The sequence below is a fragment of the Hippocampus comes genome, unplaced genomic scaffold (assembly GCF_001891065.2).
Source record: "Hippocampus comes isolate QL1 unplaced genomic scaffold, H_comes_QL1_v1.1 scaffold150, whole genome shotgun sequence".
NCBI lineage: Eukaryota > Metazoa > Chordata > Actinopteri > Syngnathiformes > Syngnathidae > Hippocampus > Hippocampus comes.
Window position 1 is genome coordinate 419,742 of NW_017805496.1, and position 16,744 is coordinate 436,485.

Consider the following 16,744-nt stretch of genomic DNA (forward strand, 5'->3'; position numbering starts at 1 on the left):
GGCGGATATATGTAAAATCATTTCTCTCATCTTTAGTGTGTCACATTTCACCTGTGGCAACAAGGAACTATTGCTAAGAAAGAAGTGGTGAAGGAGAACGATAGCATAAAACACAGGGTTGGTTAGTGAGAGAAGAAGGAGAGGAGGAGGAGGAGGAGGAGGTGTTATCATCGCTGCTGGATGAGGAATACAAATGCCGTTTTATGACTGGGATGCTCAAATGGAGGAAAGCTGCGATGAAAGATTCCACGGGTGAAATCGTCAAATTCATCTTTGTTGGCGTTGGTCGAAATGACTTAAAAGGCTACAGCGTCCGTGCCTGACCAATGGTTCGCAATGTCAGTCAATGAGAATTACGCCCTGTCCTCCTGGCTGTTGACCAAAAGTGTCTTTTGAACAACGTTGGTTGGCACATGCATGAATGATTCCTTTGAGTTTGAACAATTTAGGTTTCAAACGATTCTGATTATTGTAGGGGAAGGGTCAAAAAGTTTGAATGGTTTAAATCAGGGGTTTCTGAAGTCCAAACTACAGCCATCCATCTTTTTTGCAACCCGCAGCAATGACTAAAATGATTCGTCAGCCTCGACACAGATGTTGCTCAGGCTCCAAAATTCTGATATCAATGATTAAAACAAACAAACAAACACCTCCTATAAGCAAGGATGCACATTCCTGTAGGAAAAGGAAGTTACACTGCAGCGAAGGTTTTATTTGTTTTTGTTTGTTGTATATTTTAATTGCTCCATGTATAGCACTTTGTATACAGCGATGGCTGTTTGAAAGTGCTCTATAAATACAGCTGAGTTGAGTTGTTTTTGTCATCTGTGACATATCCTGTGAAGTCAGTTAAATTTGTGCACATATGTTTTGTTACCGAAAAAAGAAGACATATTATCAATGTTGCACTTCCATGAAATGAAAGATTCAAGCTACATTATTAATGAGTGATTATTGTTGTATTTCATTTAATAGTATGTTACTTAATGTAGAATTTACTGCTCGCAGCTCCGCATGTTCCTCCTCTGATTTTCACTGCAAACACCAAAATAATGCAACCTTCAAACCAAGGCACGTACATTCAAAAAAGACCTTAAAATCAAGGCACGTGCCGACACATTACATTTCTGTTTTTTAATAACATTTCTGCCAGAAAAAAAAAAAATCAGGATTTGTTTGGTTCTTAAAATGTCTTTTTATGGAAAGGTGCGACCAATCGAGCTGAATTTTTATCCCATTTCAGAAACAAAACGCCTCCTTTCAAAATGCTTCTTTTGAAACACAAGTGTCTCCGTTTTGGTGCCTGCAAACCTCGATGTCCTTTAAAAAATGGTTTCACGTCAACAGCCCCCATCAAAAGGGCTAAAGAGGAAATAGGTAGGACAGGAAAGCGAACTGAAGGCACTTTAAGTGGCTCCATGAGATTGTGTGTGTGTTCAGGGAGAGGGGGGTCGGAGCAATTTGATGGAGAGGGGATGAGTTATTTCTATTCCCTTCATTACCACTTGCATCAGAGAGCAGCAGGAGGAAGATGAGAGCACGGATGAGGGCTGTGGAATTTAAAAAAGAAAAGAAAAATGAAAAACACTTGATGAGACACCCTTGGGTTGACAAGGACGCCCCGCTGAGTCCAAACCAGCTCGTGTTGTATTTACATGCACGCCGGCTTCTTGTTCAACCCCGAAACAGCAATCGGCATCCACCCCCCTGTGTGACTTGAACAGCCTGCAGAACGTAAGTTCACCTCGCTAGAATAAAATAACTACAGAGTAGCTTCTACCCTTTTCTGCCATTCAATATTTATTCTGACACAACCCCGCATGGTCATAAGTCTCCAGCTGTGGACCGTGGACTTGAGTTTATGATAAATTGAAATTTTAACCTGACCCGAAAAAATTCTGTGACTTTCTGTGACTTATACAGTACCTGTGTTTTACCTGAATAGTCATCATAATGGTTGAAAACGCAAAAAAATGAATGGAAAAAAAATTAAATCGTGTTTTTATTTACGTTCTGCAAACAATAGATACTGCTTCGGGAAATTAGTCAATTCCACTTAGTTGGTCTGAGAAAGATTTATTTACTCTTTATTATATAACGCTATGGCATCTATCCATGATGGTGATGTATAGTGACAGGCAGGGGAAGGGTTGGTGGGGGCGGGGGTTGGGGTCACTTTGACCTGATGCCGTTTCAAATCAGTTCGGCTACCCCCCTCGCCATGATGTCCATGTACAAATTGATAACTGTGACCGCGGTCATCCATGTGTAATCCTGTAATGTTGCTGTGTCTGCGTATCCAATTTGGTTTATGGTTTATTTAACAGAACCTCTACCACCAGCAGGGTACTTAAAAGAAAACAGATGCAGGGGATTCAAACCTTTCATAGCCACTGTCTGATTTTCATTTCATATTTCATTGATTGCTTTTGATTTTTTATTTTTTTTTGGGGTATAAAGGGACTTTGTCAACACCCTGCATATCGATGTACTAGTAGTTTGCATGAAAACACTGTCAGAGGCTTTGAGAGTGGGCCTGCATCCTCGCACGTTTTGCCCAGCAGTCAGTTAGCAAGTCACCCCCATAGGCCTTTGCAAGGGTCGCATCCACTTGGCCTTGTGCAGCTCAAACGTCAGCACTCGATTAGCTTCTGTTCTCCGAGCACAAAAGAACCGCAAGACACTGCGCACAAGTGGAAGCCCAGACAAGTTTGCTTTGAGAACTCATCGCCCGAGTGTAAAAAGCTCCACTCAGTGCACATCCGTCACCAGCATCATGGGTACCACCTCTGCCCAAATCAGAGCCAGCTGGCCAGACAGATAAAGGGTCCACACAAAGTCTGCCCCGCTTTGCCGGTCGGTGGCCTTGGACCTGTGATGCTAACATATGGTCTCACTCCATTTCTAACTCCTGCCACGACCTCATTAACACCCACAAATGAAGTCACAGCCGTCCATCAACCTTGTGCTGAGACCTTTAAACTCTTCGATACGACATGCTTTCCACTTTAAAGACAACATTCAAAAGGCCTGTTTTGAAAGTGGGCGAAATTATGCATTTTAAAAAACTCAACGCAGTCTCTTTCCGGGTTTCCTTCAAAGTATGTTTTTGCTATACATTTAACAAAAACCTCAAAAGTGTTTCTCTTGATTAAACAGGAACACATCTAATGGCATTTGCAGTGAAAGTTTGCTTCCGCAACAAATTATTTCAGAAAAGTTCATTCCGCTTTCACCGGTGAATGCAATTCTTGAAAGTGAAATGAACCAGGCCCGTTCAGCAAAATAACAGAAAAATCAAAGTTCCTCATAAGGTAACCCAGTTCCCAAGTACAGTACAGTACATTTCACTTCTGGTACCAACCTGCACTCTGGGAGACTACTGTCATTACACGCAACTGTAATAAACGAATTTGGCGCAGGCAGTCGAACAAAGTTTGAAAAAAAAACTACAGCTTGATGAATGTGACGAATAGGGACATTGAGAGAGGTCATGGAAAAACACTTCTGAAGTGGTGAGAGATCAACGACGCACTCACTCAAAGTCAAACATTGACTCTTGGGCTTGCCTTGAAAGTTACCCACGATTTGCATTTCAACCACGTCGACTGCATTTGCATTTCTCTTTCTGCATTTAGGGGATTCGCGTCCCCCTTTTTTTTTTTCTCGATTCATCCCCATTTCAAATAAGTCTCACTGTATTTTAATAAGGGAATTGAGGACAGCAAGTATCCTTTTCCTTATCGCGGCTGTGGAAATACTCGCTCGGCCCACTGTGGGAGAATTAAGAGGTGGGGAACTCGAGTCTTAGCTCTTGCTTGGCTAAAACTCATCAAATGTTCAACTTAGGTTTGAACTTGCATGACTTGACAAGTGTTGCCTGTGAACATTTGCCATTGTTTACAAGACAGTGATCCATTTGTTCTGTTTTGAATGAGGAGGTTTTTTTTTTGTGCAATCAAAGCTGGCAATCCGCCGGGTTTTGCTCCAATGCGGACTGCAGAGGCCACCTCACAAAGAAAGTATTGCGGACGCAGCGTCAAAGGCGATTGCATTTGGATTCAAGGATTGTGTTTGAATGTAGTTGTTCTGAAAAGTAGTTTCCTGTGTGCCATCAGTCTGTGCAATATTCTCATTTATTGCATTGTAACATCGGCCTTGAAATGCAGCCTCTGAATTGAGGCACATCTCTTAACATGCGCATCAGTCTAAATTGTCATTTAAAACGAAATGCTGTGCTATCATCCAAACCCTTTTCCCCATTCGGTCGCCCTTCTCCGCCGCGCTCTGAATGCGATGAACATTTCCCCAGTCGTTATGTCTGCGGCATCATAAAAAGCCATTACTTGGTCACACGGCTGCTTATAAAAGTAATTCAATTGCCTTGTTGTCTGTCTATCTTAGCCAGCTCCCCGGCGGTAACCCTGAGACTCCACTGGTGCCGCCCGCGTTTTAATTTCTTGGCCTAATGAAGCGACAGGCGCTCTACAGCAAGTCGGCGGGAGTGTGCCAGGCTTTTTGTGTGTTTGTTTGCCTCATTCAGATTTGAATGTTGATGTTCCGTGCAATGCAGCACTATCTGTAACCCACGTGTTTCCGGCTGTTCGCCCAAAAAAATTTGGATTTTTTTAAATAAAACGGCCACTCCCCCCATAGCCGTTATTACAAAGTTCTCAACTTTCTGTAAATCACATGGGAATAATTATTTTAACTGCAACTCAAACATTCTTGACAGATTTAATAGAATAAAACCAAATCGTTAAAGACAAATTACGGCCTTCGGACCCTAGTTTGAAAACCATTGCATTCAAGTCATTGCATTATTTCGCCACTGCAAATGCCATTCGTGTCTTGATCTCCATTAACGAAGTCATTTGGATCTCAACACTCCCATGTTCATATACTGACACTTTTGCGTGAACACCACGCCGCTGTTTTAATGGGCCCGACCAACTTAAACCATCAGCGTTCAACACGACTGCTATGTTTATACCAAGGAATAGCCCCGTCACGGTCTACTGTCCGATTTGATTCATTTTCCCTCCATTGCGTGTTGGGTGAGACAACGCTCATTGGATAGCCACGCCGATAACACACACAAGGACCAAAAAATATATATATATATATTTTTTTTTCCCTTGTGATATTTTCCGCTCTCAGTTCAGGCCATCTTTTGTCCGCCTTATGTTTTCAAGTAATACAATGCAGAATGATATAATCTCGCGAATATCCACGGAGCTCTGTATCAGGTACAGTTATGTAATTGCTTCCATCAGTAATGTTCTGGTACAAGTATGTGTTTGTGCGGCACGGTGGACGACTGGTGAGCACTTCTGCTTCACAGTGCAGCAGTGCAGGGTTCGATTCCGGCTCCAGTCTTTCTGTGTGGAGTTTGCAAGTTCTTCTCGTGCCGGCGTAGGTTTTCTTTGGGTACTCCGGTTTCCTCCCACATTCCAAAAACATGCATGGCAGGTTGATTGGGCACTCTAAATTGTACCATAGGTGCGAGTGTGAGCGCGGCTGGAAAACTTCACTCTAACCACTAACTGTGCAAAATTCTCAACCCCACATATTCACAAGAATTCACAAACCCCAACTTAATCTAACCTTTATCCCTCATCTTACACCTATTAAATCTTTTGAGTCCCACCACTTTAATCAAAGTGGTTTATCTTGATTGAGTTGATATCAAAGGTTGTTGAACTCACTCAGGGGTAAACTCAAAATGTGTTCATTAGGTTGACTTCTCAGTCAATGTGTCGGACTCATTTTTGAGCCTTTAATCTTTTTTTGGGGGAGGGGTGGAATTGTCAATGATATTTACATTGAGATTTACATTTCTCCTTTGTAGCTAATTACACCAGCTGTTAACGTAATCACGAATAAATCTGCAGACATTCTGCTGCTAGTTAGCGTTATTAGTTGCACTTCAGATGATCGTCTCTGCGGTGTTTCCCGTCGCACCTGCTCCCTTTTTAACACTCATGAATAGTTTATACCTACCAGCATCTGGCTACGCACCCTGCTAGGCCACACACACACACACACACACACACACACACACACACACACACACATTGCACTGGGTCTGAAATGATCTTTCATTGTCACTTTAAGTCTCATTAAATCCATGCTAAATCTGGAGCACTGAGACAAAGCTCACAGTTGAGTGTTTGATTTATCAGCGATCACCACATAATTGTGCCGTGGTTCTGTACACGGCAAAAATAATGTTGACGTCCCCACAATATCGCGATAATTGTCATATGACGTTTGGATATCGTTACATCCATACTATCGGTTTTGTATCATGTCCTCTTTGTGAACAAGGGGATCATCAAAGAAATAATCAACAGATTAAATCATTTGTTAAGATAATCGTTCGTTGCCTCCCAACTTGCAGCCTGCGCAGAGCAACGCAATGTTTTCAGCAGGATAACAAAGGACGATCGTTGTCCCCCTTTTCCCTCGCCATCATGCACCCTGGCACTTTGCGTGCAGTGTAATCCGTCAGCCATCGGCTAATTGTCACGCTTGGCACGAGAGAGCGAGAGTTCGTCACCTGTTGAACACCATTAACGTGCAACTTTCATCCCCCGCTTGAAATGGCTTCACCTACTTTTCTCATTTCCGTCAGCCTGAAGGAGGAAGGTGGCAGCTTCCCTACTGCTCGGTGAAACGGAAATCATAAGAAGCGAGAGGTGATAATGGTACTGCAGAGGTGTCATAAAGGGACGCTTATGCCGTTACTTTCGCTGTTCCCACTAATGCCATCAGTCAGCTCTCTAACGCAGAACTGGAGTACCTTGTAGACTATATTGCAGTCTGCAACAGAAACGACTCACGAGATCCCCTTTGGAAAGTTAGAAAAATGCCTCCACCTCCATTTTGAATGACCGACACAAAATTTTTGTAGACAGGTCTAACATAAAAAGGTGTGCAAAGGAGACTGAAGGAGCCATGGCCAATATTAAACTGGAAGCTGATTATTTTGGTTGGAAGCAGGCATTTTGGGCCTATTCCAGACTTCTTGCTGACTTCTCTGAGGGAATTTGTCCAAATGAGCCCCAAGCAAGTATCCTAAACAGATGCCAGATCGTGAAGATTTTCTGCCTACGCTGTCAAAATGGGTAGGGCATGGGTTCAAGATTTCGTGACGGTTATAAAGATTTTCCACGAGGAGTGGGCATATTCTTGAAAGACAATCAGCGCCCAACACGATTATCATCGATCTGGGTGAAATTGAAAGTCTCAAGGATTCACGCCTGAAATTGAATAGGACTTTGCCAAACTTTTCTCGGAAATTCGCCCAAATGAGCCCCAGTTGGAAGCCGGTATTGTAGACAGATGGGTGACGCTCAATATTCCCGCTAAGATGTGCGCGTGAGCAATTGCATACATACTTCTCTCACCCTCGAGCTCAGTTGATGATGCTGGTGCTTACACACACACAAACACACCATTCCTACTTCCCTTAAAGCTTCAGTACCATGACCGAGGGTAAATAATTCCTTAATCACCTATTCGAGGGCCTGAACATGCCTTACTTGCACTTATTTTTGCAATTATTGTGATTGTTATTATGTCATGTTTCTTATTGTATTGTTTTGTGTGTTCCCTTTCAAGTGGGTCCCCGTGCTGTCCGACTTCCAACAGAGAGGGACGGTGTGGAGCTTCGTGCCAGGGAAGCCCAGCCAGCCTCTGTCCTTGCACGTGGGGGACTACAACCTGGACGGCTTCCCCGACGCCCTGGTGGTCCTCCGCAACACCAGCGGCAGGTAGGACCGCCTCGAAAACGCTCCTCCAGATGTGATGATGTGTTGTTCTCCGCAAAACCATAACACACAGCATACCCTTTGTTGACAAATATGTCCGGTAAATGGATTACATGGAGATTTGGCACATTGCCGAGAATCTTGTCATCTGGTTCTCCTGAAGCTGTAACATGACCTCAGCCACAACATTCGGTACACCTAATGACATCTCCATTGAGTGCGATCGCAGAAGTTAGATTTTATTGTCACTTTGCATCGACACTAAATGTTCTGGCTACACAATGCAGAAGTTTGGGAACATCAACAACAACACATCGTTATTTCATGCTTATTGGTGCTTATTTTTATGAATTACATTATTTTTCAATGACTATTTTTCTTTTTTTGTTATTCCTACAATGAAGACTTAAAGTGCAACTGAGACAGTGTAGGCATCTATTTTATTGTGATTAATTTTGTTTGTAATTAAAAATGTCCCTTTTCTTTGTTTTTGTTTCATTTTTTCATTTTAATGAAACACGTGATATGGTTTTTTTCGAATAGTTTTGTATTTTTTTATACAATTTTTTTATTAATTAAATAGGCTTTACTTTGCAGTAAAAAATGTGTGAATAGTGCGGCACCTCTATCATAATCCTTCACAAAGTAACTGCATTCCTCCAACCATGCCGGCCTCACTTACTCCATATCTAAGTAAGTAGCGAGGTATCAACATTAATTCTGTCAGTCTGAGCACGGCCCTGCACCAGTGGAAGAAGGCAGCTAAGGTGAGCGTGATCTTCAGCATGCAGACATTGACCGCTGATAAGAAAGCCCTTTTAAAAGTCATTACGCCATGTGCCTAGACATACACATGGTCGACACCAAAGTGTGTGCATTCGCGTTTGTGTGTGTGTGTGTGTGTGTGTGTGTGTGTGTGTGTGTGTGTGTGTGTGTGTGTGTATTGAAAGACCTATATGGATTATCTTAAGAGATGAAGATAAGATAGTTGAAGAGGTCAGAGCTGTGATCATTGATGCATACTGATTGGTGTGTGAGTCTCTGTGAGTGTGTATGCAAGCGTGCTGTCACGATTGTCCTTACGATTGTAGGTAAGAGCCTTAAAGGACACAAACAAACACATTTATTTGAACCCTACTTTCTGGGCAAAGCTGTATATAGTCATCGCTAAAATCCCCCTTCAAGGACCCCTACCACCCCCCCACCCCTGCCCTGAAGAAATGACTGGAGTCTCACCAGGAGTAATCGCACGAGCTGCTAGAGCTTCCTCTTCCATTTCCTCACTATTTGTAAGCCTGTGGCATCATAATCCGCGAGCAGGAAACATGCCCCCGGCTCACACAAGTGAAGGATATCAGGCTTTTTGGGGAAATTTCAGGATGGACCTCAATAATAGGAGCTCTTGATGTTCAAACGTGAACAGCGTGACGAAGACGACCCTTTACATACCGATTCTAACTGAATTGGAAGGGAAATGTATTGGTCCATTCATGGAATATACCGTACCACTGTTGTGAATGTTTGCCACTCAGCTCAGCAAGTTGTGCAGGAGGTACCGAAACATTGAAAAGGTAAAAGTTAAGAAGTCAAATGAAGTTCACCTGTAGCGGTCGAAATGCATTTTAGTTCCGTGAGGGAATCTCACTTGAAAGCCAAATCGCCCGAACTTTTTGTGAGTAGATTTGTAGAACAGTCACGGCATGGCCACATTGGTGTGTCGTTTTCAGATCATGACATGTGCTGCGGGAAGTTATCCAATGACACCTCATCGGTTCCCAAAGCTCTGAATTTACTACAAATCCTTTTTTTCGTCCATCTGTTTATTTTTATGTGGAGGGGGGCATGTGCAATTTCATTGTGTTTCTATGCAGTGACAATAAAACAAAACTAATCATGCCAGCGACATACAGTAATCCTCGAACATTGGCGATTTAGCCCTGCTGCAAATAGCTAAAAGAAAAAAAAAAAAAAAACGATTCAATACTCCCCTAAATATGGCCTATCATAATTTCCTATAAATAGTTTAAACCTTAAATATACCTCAGACTATGATCCAAGACACTTTCATATAATTTCAAACTCATCAAATATCTGATTATTAAATCGACAGAATTATAGCTTTGTGATCAACAAAACCGGTCCCGATTTTACAAAAAGTACATCAATTTGTGGGTAAGTGAGATAATTATTTCAATATACTTTTTACTAATAATACTAATTCTACTTTCTGTGACATTTTTGTGCCGTAGTGTCTGTCAAATATGTTCTCTGGGTCAGTAAAGGTTGGCAATCACTGGCCCAATCGATTGAACATCAACGCGTCAACTGGGTTTTCTTTATCTTGTTTGGATCGAAGATCTTTGAGCCTGAATAGGTTCATCAGGTGGTGATGAACAGGTTTAACGTGGCTTTTGAAATCAGGGTTAGAGTCGATAATCACACCATGATTTAAGTCCGCAGATGGAAACATACACTTGGAAGAAATGAGCCGAAAATCATTTCAAAGTCGAGACTCAGATGATTCATCTTTTGCGATTCTCCTGACATTCAGCGCTTGGGATCTTGCAATAAATGCGGAGAAGATAGCCACCAAAGCTAACCCGAATACAATTTATGTTGGAGATGTTATCAGTGCGTCCCATCGCACAATCTGTGATTCCCTCCCAAGCAAATATTTAGACAGTACACACTTAAATGCAAACCCTTCATGCTCCCTCAGTCTTTTCATCCTCCCTCCCGCTGGGTTATTTTTAGCAGCTCTCACAAGTGCTTGCCATCACGAGTAAAGGCTGCTTTTTAAATGATCATATTTGGGTGATGGCGAGATAGGCTTGAAGTGTGTGCTTTCATATCATGCCTGTTCACCAGAGTTGCAGTTCACTGCTGTTTTTCCCACAGCATGTGGTACCAAAATGACCATCGTGACAGGAGTTTGAAGCCGTTAGCGCATTGTAGTAGTGGTCGTATGGTCGATTCATTTTATGCACTTGTGTGACTCGGAGACGGTCTCTGAAGTTATCCTGGTCATTTGAATCACTTGAGTCTGCGTTATTGGTTGTGTCAGTGAACTAATACACTTCAATCATCAGAGTCGGTGGTGTTTTTTTTGTAAGTTTGCAAATCTTGAGCCAGCAAAACCATACAATGGAATCATCTGCATCCGTGATAGTTCCTGTGAATCATTAACACAAGTGATTCTGCAATCTTGAGTCAGTGAACCGATAAAACCGATCCATTTGAGTCTGCTTCATTTCAGGGCACTCCACCACCTTTACCCATTGAACCGAGACAGCTGAATCAACTTAATCCTCAGGGTTTCTGGTGAGTTTGCTGACTTCAGTAAGTGGTCAGATATGATCAGCACTGTTTCTGGCGAGTTCACAAACTCAAGTCAGTAAACCCAAATCAAATTAACTGTGTCTGCTCTGTTTCTGATGAGCCCAATTTAACACATTGAGTTGGTTGGCATCTGAATTAATTGCTTATTACTGACTCCTTCAAAATGTATCCAAATAGAATACTGTATGCCTTTCTCATAAACAAATTCTCCAACATACCGTTCCTAAGAGTTTTTTTTCAACTTTATTCATAGTCACTTCATGCTAAGCAAATTACTTTAATTTTTTTACGCCTCTCTTAAGTAATTGCCATTGGATTTTCCCCATTTAGCTAATTCAGCTCACTGACTCATTAGCAACATGGATATGTATACAATTTATGGATTTGCTGATTCACCTTAATGCTTCCTAAGGGAGTTATTTTTTACATCAAAGGCATTTTATCTGGTTACATTTTTCTCATCAACAAACAATTTTTTAAAATTATATTCCTCCTTTTTTTAATTGAGGGATGAGTGTGTGGGGGGTGCTTCTTTCATCAATTGTATTTCTGACATTCAATTAAACTATGACATTCTTCTCTCCTTGAACTTAAAAACCATTTTATCCTGACAAATAGCGCTTCTTTCAGCAATTGTATTTCTGACATTCAATTAAACTATGATATTCTTCCCTCCTTGAACTTAAAAACCATTTTATCCTGACAAATACATCTTTGTTCTTAAGATTGTGCTTTTTTTTTTTCCATTGAAAAAAATATGAATATTTTTGGGCTGTCATTATCAAATATTTTAAGAATCAAATGTTCAATTGATTACTGCAACAAATTGGACAAATCATCTGTGAGATTTTATTTTTCATTTTGCAGTAAAGTGTATTACAAAACAATTTTTCCACGATAACTGTTAACACAATTATTGTTGTTTATTTGGTATTGTTTAGTGATTAAAACAACAACTAATCACAATCTGGGGAACCAGAAATCAGTTTATGTACCCGAAAAGTTTGAGAGCGAGGGAGGAAAAAAAAACAAGCCAAGATGGTCTGTGTGAAATTCAAGTTTTATCCCTTCTGAGTAAATAAAAGACAACATCTGAGAGGAACCCTGTTGACATCAGTGTCGATCATCCAAGCCTGTTTGTGTTAGCATCTTCTTTTTTTTTGCCCCGGTTGTTATTTCCATCGGCGGCTCCTAAAAGCAACAAGCATTAAATCCAGGTCACAGGACAGACGACGCCTCCAGATGCTGTCTCATCCCTTGAGTGTGTGTTGAGCATTGTTGCAACACAAGATCTCAGACTTCACACAAGTCAAGGATTTTGGATAAAGAGGAGTCAGGAACAGTTGAAAGCAACTAGCCACATCTTTTTTTTCCCCCCATGTCATCTCAGGCTTATTTTCTCCCCTTCCGACCTATGCAAAATTTAATAACCGTGTGATTGAGGACAAGACAAAAGCCCATTATATTCAGATACAGTACCTAGCTAGCTAGCTATAGAATTTGTTTTGTCTTTTAATGAGCTTGTTATCTTAAGGAAATTATTGGTTAGTTGGTCTGTTAATTCAATGTTTTATTTACATATTTGAATTAATTTGGGTTTAGTCGTTTAGTTTGTGAAGCAATAAAACCAACAATGGATCTTTATCTCATGTGATCTGTGTGGCTATGCTCGCCCGTTGTCATGGTACAGTCAATGTTTTATTTACATATTTGAATTAAAGCAAAATTGAAGCAATAAAATCAACAATGGATCTTTATCTCATGTGATCTGTGTGGCTATGCTCGCCCGTTGTCATGGTACACTCATTCAAAAATATATGTCCTGTAGAGTTCACTGTTTGCGTTAGCCGTGACGTTTGCCCTTCAATAGGGGATTATCCCAAACAGTAATCACGTTGTTTCTTCTTGTTCACACATGACAATATGGCATCTTGATTAAAAGCCACAGAGGTCATGGGGGACTTAGACCAGCGGATGATTCCGGGTAAGAAAAGATTACGTGCCAAAGAGGAGCGTGATTGACACCCTCAACTCGTGGCATCAGGTTTCTTTGCATTTGACGGGAGATGAAAGGCTTGCAATGAGCGGTGACATCACTGAAAACATGACATGCTACTCCAGTGTCATCACGCTAACAAAAACTTCCAAACGCCAAGAAGAAAATTAACAAGTTAATACATTTTAATAAAAGTTAAGCATGATGTTGCACTCAGATTTAGTTAGCTAGTTTTGATTAACGGGCGCACCTTTCCCGCAGTTAACATTTAACAGCATCAAACTCTTCAAAATATACTCACTGTCTCCTGCAACGACGTCAACTCACTGTAAATGCCGTATGACCGTAAATGCCGTATGACCTTTCTAATTGCGCTCAAAGCAACATATCTGACTTAATGATCGATTTGCTGTTTCACTATGCATGCATGTCCATGAGCACATACATTGCACGGCCTTTTTTTTTTTTTTTGGGAGAGGCTTAACTCAACTTTTCTTTTCATAGAGCACAAAAACACCCACAACCATAACAAAGTGCAGTTAAGAAATAAAAAAATTGAATAAAATAGAATAAACTAATGACTTCATTGTCACATTCTATGGTGCCGATGCAGCAAAATTGAGGTTGTGGAAACATAAAAGACAACCAATAACAAAATAATAATGACAAGCATAAACTATTAACTGCAGAATGAGGATAAATGTTCCCATGGCCGACTTTATCCCTCGCTCACCGGGTGCCGAGCAGGCACAGAGTGAGAGAGAAAGACCGCAACTTTGTGATGCCAGTGGCCAAAGCTGCTATCTTGCTTGCCAAAGACCCAAATGGGGAGAAACGGAGAGACAAACAGACTACGATCGCCAATTCGTTGTGATAGTGAAATTGTCTCACCAAATTGATGAGACTCTACATCCCCTCCGGCTCACTGGTCACCGTGTTAAATAAAAAGCTGAATTGAGTCGTTGAAAATATTGACCGGCACACCATGGAATTGGCTGGTGGGGCTATTCCTTCATCGTTAAAAAGTCACAACTTCGGATTGTAACGTTGAAAAGCACCAAGCTCCGAGCTCTTGAATATACATACTTACAAACTGGTAAAGCAGTTGCGTAGTTAGTTTGTGTGTTCGTTAGTGTGGTAGTTTTGTAGATAGGTAGTTAATCAGTTATTTGGTTGACTGGATAGATAGCGAGTGTTTTCAGGTTTTTGCCCCTGACTGTCCGCTTGCCGTGGGACACAAGCGGTGCAGTGACACACCATGCTCATTACTGCCACCTACAGGCCTAGAGGTGCTAAGAATATCTTTTAATGTGTCTAATGAGCCACAATGGTTTCTTAAACCACACAAGCAATCCCCCATTGAGCATTGTGTCTCATCATAAAGTGTCTGTGTAACATTTGCAGTACTCTGGGGGGGTCTCAAATAGCATTAGGGGGAGCAACCCTCGCTCAAGTAGCCTCTGAGCAAATGTATAAACACGCAGGAGAGCAATTATCTCATAGGTTTTTTTTTTTTTTTTTTTTTTTTTTTACTTTTTCCTGTCAGAGATTCCCTGCTGGAAAAGAAGGATAAAGATAAATGCTCCCTTCTCGACTCACCCATTTAACATTGAAAATTAATTAATCTTCCTCGTTTCGCTTTCGTGGCTCTCAGAGGAGCTTAGAGGGTCCATGTACTGAGAGTTGATATGTGTCAGCGCGGCAAGTATAATGTCAGTTTCACATGGATGGGCAAAAAAATATGTATTTACTTCAGTTTTGTCCAGTTCTGCGTAATTTGGTGGTCTTGCATGAGATCATGCGTGCTAGATGATCAGAGTTCGTAGCATTGGAATTTGCTTTGGTCATTTTATTTTCACTGGAAATGCTCACTGAGCTGAAGTTTGATGAAATTTGACGAAGTCCGACGTCGTTTGCCAAAGTTTTACGTGATTTTGCGACGTCTCTTGGGACGTTACCGATGATGAGCCAAGTTTAGACCATTGCGATCTCACGAGGTAATGTTATTTTCATATAAGATGATGACTGACGCAAGTCTCTTCAGAATTGTTGAAATCTTGCGTGATGAGTTTTTCAAATTATTTTTTTTTAATTAGTTTTCATATTTTGCCTCAGAAACAATTGCTTTATTTTCAGAAAATTTGGGCTTTGTTTGCATACTTCCTTACTTTCCTTCACTATCAAAAAAAACACGTTTTCAGAAAAATTCTTTAATTCAGTTGGGGGAAAAAAAGCATCTTGTCCCACAAAACCAAATGTTCTATTTGTATGAAATCCTACTAAAGCATATCGAAAGCACGCTACCTGACAGCAATGTCAGCATTGCTGCATCAAGAAGCGAAGGCAATTTGAGCTGAGTTTCAAAAATGACTTTGATCCATGCTGATGGAGAGCAGCTCAGAATGTTACCAAGGCGACGCGCACTAAACGCGTGGTGGGTGCATGCGTGCATGTGCGCGCGTGTGTTTTATTTAGCACAGACAAAGGAGTCAAGGTCCTGCTGGCGGTAAGCGTTCAACCCGGGCCAGCAGAAAATGTGCTTCATTGTTCTCTCAACATATTATTCAAGTGCTTTTAAATGTAACTGCTGAAATAGGTTATAAAATCATTTAATCGTTTAAGCCTGAAAATGGTTTTGAGAGGGCAGCGCGTGTCGACTAGCATGTCCACCTCACCGTGCAGAGATGCAGTCTTCAATTCCGGCTCCGGCCTTCCTGTGTGGAGTTTGCATGTTCTCCCCATGCTTGCATAAGGTTTTTCTCCGGGTACTCCGGTTTCCTCCCACATTGTCCCAAATTGTCCCAAGGTGTGAGTGTTGGGCGCAATTGGTTGTTCGTCTTCTTGCAATGGGCAATATTCGACTTGCGAGTGTTTCTCACTTGCTGGTAAATTTAGCTCCTATTGCTCATCGCAGTGAGTCAGAATGGGAGCAGTTAGGCTGAATTATAGCCTTTGTGCTAAGTCCCCTCATCTTACCACCACCACAAATCATCATTAGGGAAACAGTGCACAGCCAGGAATGAGAGGAGGAAACCGAAAGCAATTTTTCCTTATTGCACATTACAGAGCAGGACATTTAAATGCAGACGCAATGCTAGTTTCGCCAATTGACTTCCCTTTCCTTCCAACTCCGGGGAAGGCCGAGCATCACGCTGCCTCCCAGCGTTTGATGCAGAATGGGTCCACCCGGCTTCCATGAGACCGCCAGGAGAACAGGGAGGGTCTAAATGTCACCCACCGACCTCGCGATGCACACGTTGAGCTATTTTGGGAAGGCGAAATGAGGTCACAGATGGAAAACGGCTGAACCGGAGCAACTCCTAGCACAGCACCTGACACCGGGCGAGGCGTTGAAATCGTCATTTAATGTCACGCTTTTCATCAAACGGGTTTTTGAGTGTGAATCAACAAGACGAGCCTTCGGGAGGTGAAGACGAAAATGTGACGTGCGCAGCTCCGAGCTGTAGGTCAACGCCAGCCAGAATATAGTTAACCCCTGCTGAGGCTGGTTCCAACATCAAATCACAATGGTCTGCCATGTGTAAAAATGTTCTTTCACGACAGATGAACACCAGCTTCATGTTGCTCTACTCATGTAATAAAATGTTGAAAATAGATTTCTGTGAGTACAAAT

At 41.7% G+C, this 16,744-nt stretch overlaps 1 protein-coding gene across 1 annotated transcript in view; it reads left to right on the forward strand.

The window, feature by feature from the left end:
* itfg1 (integrin alpha FG-GAP repeat containing 1) overlaps positions 1-16,744 on the forward strand; it is an 88,037-nt gene that overhangs the window by 31,648 nt on the left and 39,645 nt on the right. The window contains exon 10 of the mRNA XM_019876392.1: positions 7,627-7,778. Within this exon, the coding sequence (XP_019731951.1) occupies positions 7,627-7,778 (152 nt within the window). The remainder of the gene's footprint in view (positions 1-7,626; positions 7,779-16,744) is intronic.